Source organism: Crocodylus porosus, unplaced genomic scaffold (assembly GCF_001723895.1).
Source record: "Crocodylus porosus isolate Cpor-Errol unplaced genomic scaffold, CroPor_comp1, whole genome shotgun sequence".
NCBI classification, from domain to species: domain Eukaryota; kingdom Metazoa; phylum Chordata; order Crocodylia; family Crocodylidae; genus Crocodylus; species Crocodylus porosus.
The window spans coordinates 14,912,828-14,922,032 of NW_017728947.1; the positions used below are offsets into that span (position 1 = coordinate 14,912,828).

General features: G+C 37.0%; 1 protein-coding gene across 4 annotated transcripts in view; it reads right to left on the reverse strand.

Moving 5' to 3' along the window:
- SBF2 (SET binding factor 2) overlaps window positions 1-9,205 on the reverse strand; it is a 489,875-nt gene that overhangs the window by 195,016 nt on the left and 285,654 nt on the right. For all 4 annotated transcript variants that reach the window (XM_019551418.1, XM_019551417.1, XM_019551415.1 and 1 more), the window contains 6 exons: window positions 8,861-8,969; window positions 7,414-7,527; window positions 5,026-5,103; window positions 3,116-3,229; window positions 1,840-1,968; window positions 814-912 (listed from right to left, as the gene is read on the reverse strand). In XM_019551418.1, coding sequence (XP_019406963.1) covers window positions 814-912; window positions 1,840-1,968; window positions 3,116-3,229; window positions 5,026-5,103; window positions 7,414-7,527; window positions 8,861-8,969 — 643 coding nt within the window. The remainder of the gene's footprint in view (window positions 1-813; window positions 913-1,839; window positions 1,969-3,115; window positions 3,230-5,025; window positions 5,104-7,413; window positions 7,528-8,860; window positions 8,970-9,205) is intronic.

Here is a 9,205-nt window from a genome sequence, read left to right on the forward strand (position 1 = left end):
GGGGGTGGCGCTGGGAGGGGGACCTAAGGTGAATTTTGGGATGGCTATGGCCCACCCCATAGCCCCCCACTTCCAGTGCTGCTGCCACCTGCCCCACCTCCACAGCATCAGCCCAGCCTCCCTGCCAGGAAGAAGCTGGAGCAGCCCTTGGTCCCAGACACACAGTGGGTAGCCCAACCTCACCCCATGCACAAATCTGGGGGGCATGTCCCCCCCATGCCTCCCCTGGGGGCATGCACAGCAGGGGGAGCCACTCCTGCCTGCACTTCTCTCTGCCCATGGCTTAGTCCTCACCATGGAGGCCTTGATCTGCACCCCCATGCTCCTTCCCTCTCCCATGCCCTTTCCATCCCAACAGACTTACTAGCCAAACACTGCTCTCCCCAACCTGCCAAGCTGCATATCGGCTATTGCACTGCTGACACTGCTACAAGTAGGGGTAGGCTGCATTAGCCCAGTCCCAAATATGTGAAAAATTAACCCTAGGGAACACAAGTTCCCCAAGGCACTGTAAAACAGAACACCTTCACCTGACAACTCATTTGAGAAGGGTTAATTTTTTGCATAATCGGCCACTTTAAAAGTAGTCTGAAGCTATGCACGTGTCACAGCATAGCTGTAGAGTGATTTCAGGGACCTGATCATGTGAGAAATGTAACTTCTATCTGCGCCCAGTGTGCTTACATCAAGGAGTTTTCTGCCTAACTTTTGGAATGTACGTTGTGCATCATGAAGTTATCATGTTAATGTAGTGAAGTATTATCAGTATGATCAAAACACTCTATAGCCAATACAGGGATACAATAAACTTACATTTTTTAATAGTTGTTCTGCAAGCTCTCGGACATGCTTCAGCATTTTTGGTGGATTGCCTTCATCAGCTTTAATTCGTTCCACTTCAAAAGCTACCAACTTACAACATGTTTAGAGATGTTAAAAAACAGCTTACAAAGATATCTTTGCTAATACAAAAGTATGTAACAATCATATTATCCCTAAAATACACCGAATTTTGGATAATGAAAGATCTCTTGCTTCTAGGAAATGGTACAGAATTTCCCAGGTGAATTATCAGGAATTTTTGCTTCTCTCTGAACCCTTAAAATCATATTCCTAGCCAACCAGGTACCAAAAAACCTATATTCTTAAAGCAGTCATTTAACATCTGTAATACTTTAGTCAGTATTTCTGTATGACATTATTCCCATATAAAAGTAATAGTGAGCTTTCTCATTTTTGTTACTAAACATTCAAACATCCAGGTAATAAAAAACGTTATTCGTTGTGCCTGCATTTGATTCTTTTTTAGACAAAATTTTAGAAGACAGGACTCTGGGTGCCGATAAATTGAAGATCCCATTGCATTTTTATAATAGAAGATATCTGCCCCAGTTTCCTTTGCCAAGCATGTATTCCACGTATTTTTATATATATATATATATATATAAATGTATCGATACATTTAATTAATATTTCTTTCCAGAAATTTTCTTAAATTATTCAAAATAATTCTGGACTAGAGCGTTACCCATTATAAAGTTCCAAATATAACTATAAAAACAGTATTACAATGACTTGCACAAGTTTAACCTTCTTTGTGAGCTCTCCTAGTGCCTTTATGTGTGTAAAATTATATACATTTATGTGGGTTATAGAATGAGGACTTTAGAAGACAATATATTCTATATATTTTCTAGTGATCTATCTGCAAAAGTCCTATTTACGATACAATATGATATAGAAGCTTTTAAATAACTTATTTCTAACATACTGAAATATCCAACCTAAAATTTTGACGTCTTTGAATATAATATATACCTTAAACAATACAGTGCTTACCTCATCAAAGAGATCACAGGATCTGTAAGGAGGGCCTCTCTCTGACACAAAACCAGCAAATGCCATTCCACTGAGGACTTTGGTAAGAAAGTCATTCTCAATCAAGCCTCGCTGGCCTAAGAAGGCTGCCTGCAGTGACAGTAGACAGGAATTTACCACTTTACAGTTATCAAACCTTTTCAAAACAAATACTCTTATTTCAACTCTTGGATCCTTCATAGGCAAAACATTTTCTTCTGCTTATTACAAGTGCAAAGTACTTGTAAAAATACTGGATGTGAATTACATATCTTTTAAACTAAATCAAGCATATTGTAATTGAGAGCTGGTTAGCTCTCAAGTCAGACAGAAAATAGAGCAGAATGGCTTTCTTAGGCTAGAAATAGATATCACTGTCTGAAATATCAACTGTGCTGGGATGTGTTGAAACAGCAGCTGATCTGTTTCACTGGCTGAAAAACACGTTGTGGGACAAGGGGCAATATGACATCCTCACTTTCCCCACTCATCTAGACTCATCCCCCCACAATCTCAGGGGACAGGTCTGAGTAGGAAAAAAGTGGGGCATTCCTGGGGCTCTCAAACTAATTCTCACTGCACCCCATGATGGCTACATGGTGCATGCTCACTGAGGTCTCTGAGCTCACCAGCATACCAGTACAACTCTTGCCCAAGCTCCCTGAGCTCACCCGCAGGTCAGCATGAGCTTTTGCTGCAGCCTCTGCTTTCACACAACTTTGAAGCCTGGGGTGCAGGGGAAGATGAGCACCACAGTTGCTTGTCTTCTTTTCTTCTCTGCCACTGAATTCAGTGGGGGTTGGGGAGAGCAAGGGAGGGCAAGCTGTGGCACCACTTAACCTCTTCGCTCCAGAGCTATGTGAAAGCAAGGGCTGTGGTAAGCTGAGAGCACACAGCATATACAGAGTTCTGGAAAAAGTGGCACTACTCGCCTTGCCAAGATGCTGAATCCACCTATGATTCTAATTATACAGTAACTCTATTCTTTTAACTGTAGGTTTAATTTCTTGAAATTCATTAATTACTGCCCAAGTTATATTTTGTGGGTTTTTGCTTTAAATTAATATGTATTCTTTACTAAACTGTTATATTATGTCCACTACTTGATTTGTAATACCAAAATTATCACCCTTACATAAGATAGCAACTGTATGGCAATGTAAAATTAAATTCCAAGATTTGATATTTGAAATGGCTTTAAAAAGTAAGTACATGAGAGACATTTGTATACATAAAAACAAACTTATTTCTCTTTTACCTTATGGAAATGAATCACTGGTTCAGCATGAATTCTGATCAGCTGAAGGCATGACCTGTATCCTTGGAAGAGTTGTGCAAAGAATCTCAAGAAAATTGCTCGCACTTCTTTATCCTGACAATGAAAATGGAATATCTTGGAAACAATATTTTATCTATAATTCTTCTTCCTCAGCCCTATTATCACACAACGTTACAAACTTTTATTAATTCTTCAAATACAGCAAAAATGTAGCTTATATACCAAACAGAGACTTTCTTATATTTTTATTTTATATACAGATACACACTTCTATATACTTAATTTGTCATTTGGTATAAGAATCACATCTGCTTCCGATCACTTCGTCATTTTATACTACTATATTTCACTTTGCCACCTAAATAGACTCTTAGCCAATCAGTTCTTCTGGCATCCAAACTGCAAGTTGTTTTAGGACTCCAATTTTATGTCTCATTCAAATGCATTTTTAAAATATGACCTTTCACTTGAAAAATAAAGGCACTAAACACTTCCAGAGCAAAGTTAATCTGAAACAAATAGCTAAAGCTTGCAATGGATTGTCTTGGAAGTAGATTTTTGTACTTAAATATAAACTTCTATCAATTTTTAGATGCCTGTGCTGGACTTCACTGTAAGTATATTTGGTGGCATTCTCCCCATTTATAAATTAAATTTAGGATTCAATAAAAGCTAGCCTTATTGGCAAATACAAGCTTATTTTAGGCGTAGACAATACTCACCTCTGAGTAACTTCCAGTAACTTGTACCAAAAATTGATGACAAACAACAAGAATCAGTGTTTTTTATGTTAAAAAGAAATTATACAAAATTATAGGGATTAATATTGCGATATGAACCATGCCAATTTACAACTATGCCACCCACCCATGATGACAAACTGGCTTTAATTATGTCAATGTGAATCAATCCAGCATTGATTTCAGCAAAACCAGCAGTTTACTTTTAGTCTTCAGGGATGAAAAATAAACCCAGACAGAAGTAATTTTTTTAATGCTTCCAAGTGAAATGCACCTGGAAATGCATCTAAAAAGAAGCGTTTCAGCCAGACACATATGTATGGCCTCTGTGGCTCCACCCAAAACAGACACAGATGCATGTTACCATAGCTTTTCAGCCAGGGGCACTAAAGAAGGCAGAGGATGTCTTCCAGAGAGGTAGGAGAGGGGCTCCCCACCACCCACATTTTGACTCACCAGCCCCAATCCCCCCTCTCTCCTCCTTCCCACTCACACAGTGGACAGGTAGAAGGGACTGGGCTGAGGACCCTGAACGTGTCTGTGAGCTCCCTAGCCCTGCCACCTCTAGCCTCAATTCACTCTACCTCAGCAATCTCCCTCTCTCTGGAGGAAAGAGGCAGAAGGGACTGAGAGTGAAAAGCTAAGCACTGCCAGTGAGGGGACGCCCCAATGAGGAAGCAGCCAGGACTGAGGAGTGAGATCCAGAGGCTGTGCAGACTGCAGGCTGTCACTCAGTATCTGCAAACTGTCTTTGTATAGATGCAACAAAAAAAAAGCAAAGCTCTCCAAAATGGTACCTCATTTAAAGACGTACAATTTTGCAGAATCTCTGTTGCTTTTGGAACATTTCAAAGGGGCATATACACTTTGAGTTGGAGCTTTTGTCCTCTGAAATGTTTCAAAGGCATTTGTAACATTTCAGTTTTTACTTCTGTCCATACCGTTACAGGTGAACTACAAAGAAACAGGAAAAATTGGAAAGATGTTGCACTTGTAAATTAAGTCATGCTATTTTAACCTAGACACTGCCTACACTGTAATGGAAAATACAGTAAAACACAGAAATATAGTTTCTTAAGAAAGCTTATTTTAAAGAATTAATATTGTTCTATTAAGTAAAAAAAATAGTCATAAAGGGGGAATTTTTACCAGCATTTTTGAATGTGATAAAGCTGTTCGTGGTGGAGGGAATGCATAATCTGCTGTTTCCAAATCAGGATGCAAAACCTAGAACATTTTTAAATGAATGAAATATTCAAGTAGTCTTGTACAGGAAGCAAAAGTTCCCTCCCACCACCCCTGATTCCTTCTTATTCATAATCATTGCATTATAGATGCTTTAAAATAAAACACAAAATTAAGTCCTAACTGCTGTGCAGAGATAAGTGATGAAGTATCTTTGGGCAATAGATGGAACAGATATTATATGCAATAGACTTTAGTAGGTGTGGAAAGCCCCCATATCTATCTGAAATGCCTCAAACAATGGTGTTAAATGAATACATTAATTTATGTCATTATCATTTCTATCCATTTTTCATAACAAATTCAGTTTTGTAGAGATTTATAGCTAGTTGACTTGCAATAACTGTGAGATGGAATGTTAAAAGAAAGTTCTAAAACACGAATGGAAAATCTTGAGGGTAGGATGTTTGGGGTACGTGTTAGATTTTTATTGTTTTTTTAAACGTTAACCCTGAAGTTGCTGTTGCTTTGCAGATAGCATTTTCTTGTGCATTATGTAGAAGCAATACTTACTGATATGAATTAACAGAACTGAATGTTTATATGTTTAATTTTACACCTGGAAAATGGATTACATTTGCAAGTCTGATTTGTAAAGTTACTAGTTAATAAATACTTCTAAGTATTAATTTGAAGTTCTATAACATCTTTTGCCCAACCATCTCAATATATTTAGTAAGCATTAACAATCTTCAGAAAGCCTGGGTGAACAGAAGTAGTATCTCTGTTTTACTTTTGTAAGTGGATTCACTGCAGTTAAGATACTCATCCAAGTTCAATGACAAAGCTGGGGAAAGACAATTAAGTTGTCTCAGATATATTATGCCCAGTAAAAATGCTCCCTCTCTATTGAAATTATAACCAATGGTTTCAAACATGGCTAGTTATTTTGGGTTTCCATCTTAGCTTAAAAGATCTAATTCTACATAAATTCCTGAGTATCCACTAAAAATAAAACACCTTTAACGTGTTTTATATTGGGATTCCAACACTGAGGCATGTACTATGACTGGGCACTTGAAAATGTTGTCCTGTTATGATTACTTTGTTTAAGTAATAACTAAGCTATTTTATTTTTTTAAGTCCTAGAGCCTCCATATTTCAAGTTCTAATGTTGGGACAGTGCATAAAATATGAATGCACATTCTCAATATCAGTGTTGCATCCCACTGTCTTTTTTTTAACTTCTTGAGGTTAGAGCTTTTGCCTGAACCACAGGAAGATATACATGTGAAATGACCATTGATGACCTCCATTGTGGTAAACCCATAAAAGGGAAAAGGAAAGAGAGGAGGATGACAGCAGGAAACCAAAGTACATCACCACTGCTATAAAAACTTTGGTGGTAAATCAGTCCCTGTTTGGGATTGTTCCCATTGGTTAGACCAGCTATGTTTAATATTGAAACAAGTGCTTTTCAGTTTTTGAGAATGCTGGAAAAAGACAATTTACTTTCAATGACAGGAAACTAAACCACTGTTGTGGTGATTCCTCACTGTGCAATGATAATCAAGCATAAAATAATATGTACTGCAACAGGTCAGTTCTTCCATAACAATTCTTGAACCACGCATTCTAGTAATTTAAAATCTAAGTGGATTTCTTGGAACTCTGCATCCAATTATAAAGAAACCAAGGGAAAGAATAGTAAAAGCAGCTGAATACCAGTAACAATTGTTAGAACAGTAAGGTTGAGATGTCATATGAATCACATTATTAGGAAGGAGAAAGTAATTTTCTTCCCTTGGAGTTTGAAACTATAAGTTAGTTGTCATAAGCTATAAATGAATGTAATGGTCTGAGGTATTAATTACAAATTAAGATAAGAGTTCTTTTAAGAATAATTTTCTTAGTAGATTAATATATGCAGTATTAAGCATATAAAGTTGAAAGTTTTTAGATTCTAGAAGGAGCATAGAAAATGGCAGCAAGGCCCACTTCAGGCCTGATTCTGCAAAACTTTCATTAAATTTAGCAAGGAGCAGCTTCTAGGAGGAAGGACTTCATAAACTGAATAGGATGGGTCAAACAGCATTGAAATAAATTCACTAGCTTCAATAAAGTTGATCTTAAGAACATCAAGGTAGATGTTTGCCAAAGAGCAGAATAATGGGCTTCTAGGACATATGTAGAATATTTTCTTTAAAATTCCATGTATTTATGGTACTCAGAATGCATTTAGCGATCAATTATTTTTAAAGCTGCATTAGTATTTTTTTAATGTACTCATGATTGAATGTTATATTTCTTCTGTTTACAAACTGGAAAATTATATTAGGAAATGTGACTTACTAGAGAAAGAGCTGTTTGAGTTTGATGCAGCAGTGGTTCTGGGAGCTGAGAAAGATGAATACATTCAGGAATTTTAATCGTGCCTCCATCAAGATCTGCTATGATTACATCTAACTGTAAGAAACAAATAAAGGGCTCATATATAGTATATACCACAAACAGTTAAAATAATAGATTATATTTCACATGTCCCATATAGATCAACTTAATGAGCTGAAATAATATTACTTTGAATTAAAAAAATTGAACACTTCAATAATATTAATGAATCTAACCATGAAACACTTTGTGAAACAGAAAGAAGTCTAAGTTTTTAAGTACAGCTACTCCTTGCTTAATGCTGTAGCTATATTCTTGAAAAATGCGATTTTAAGTGAAATGATGTTAAGCGAATCCAATTAGTTTACAGTAGTTACCTACTAACAGGCGGTGGCCAAACAATGTTATAACTGAACACTGCATGACTTTAAACAAGTATGTTTTCTCATAGATTGATGACATAATAACAAAACAATGTTAACCAGGACAACATTAATTGAGGAGTACTTGTACTCACTTTGGTATAGCTAACATCTGATTTCCAGAAATGCCAAGTAAACTTAATTTTAATAAAGTCTGTATAATCTTCAGATACTTAGTCCCTCTGAAAATCAAGTTTAGTCTCTCCAGAGGAGTGCTTAAAAACTGAGGCACCCCAAATCAAGGACTGCTTAGCAAATGCTGATCTAATGGTGTGGACAAATGTACACTTGCTCCTGAAGCAAAGACAACTGCTACTTGGAACATACATGCACAGAAACAGAATACAAACCTGCAATACCCAAATGTAGTTCTATAGATGTCCAGAAAAGACACCTACACAGAATGCTATCCTAGGTGTGCATAAACCTGCAAATCCGCAGTAATACAAGTGCAGCAAAACAACTGCATCTTCAACCCTGCTTCATTCAAAGACAAATTTAGCTCGCTGACACAACTACAGGCTCATGCACACCTACCAACTACATCATAAAAGCTACTACGTGCTCCTAAACACTAACCTCCCATCCTTTTTGAAGCCACTACAAATGTATATTTGACCGTAACCTAGGTGATTTGTCCAAAGTCACAAAAGAAGTGTGAAGAACTGGAATTAGATCCCTGTTTTGTGAACTTCACATCCTACAATCATGGTTTCAAATTTCTCTCTCTCCTGATTTATTTCCCACTGACAGCTTAGCTATCTGGGCCTTTGTGAAAAAAAAATGGACAATGAAGTCAATCCTTTTCTTTCTTTTATCCTTCTCTCCCCTTCTTTTTATATCAATTATCATCTAACTTTATCTGCTGATACTTTTTTATGGAAAGAATAGTTTAAACTAATAAAGCTGGAAGCACAAAAAGAATCCCTACTTCCAAGTTTCACAAATGCTATAACACTGACAATATCCTCGGTAGGTATACTTACAAGCTCATGGATGTCATTACGAAAGACAGAATGTACACCGATAATAAAAGGAGTTGGTGAACTGAGAACTTCCAGCAGCTGTGCAGGGAGAATTGGAATATAGGGATAACTGTGAAGAGAATGAATTCATAAAAAAGTTAGTTGTTTTTGTCTACCCCATCACATGAGGAAGTTTTTCTTCAGCTTTCTTTTAGCTACTCAGTTTACTATAACTACTTAATATTTTGTTAAAACAGTGGAGTATTTTTTACCTTGACGAGAACATATTACACTCAATGTTAAGAGTAGGGATGCAGTAAGGAAGGCCAACCGTGCCTTGTCATGCATCCACAGATGCATCTCAAG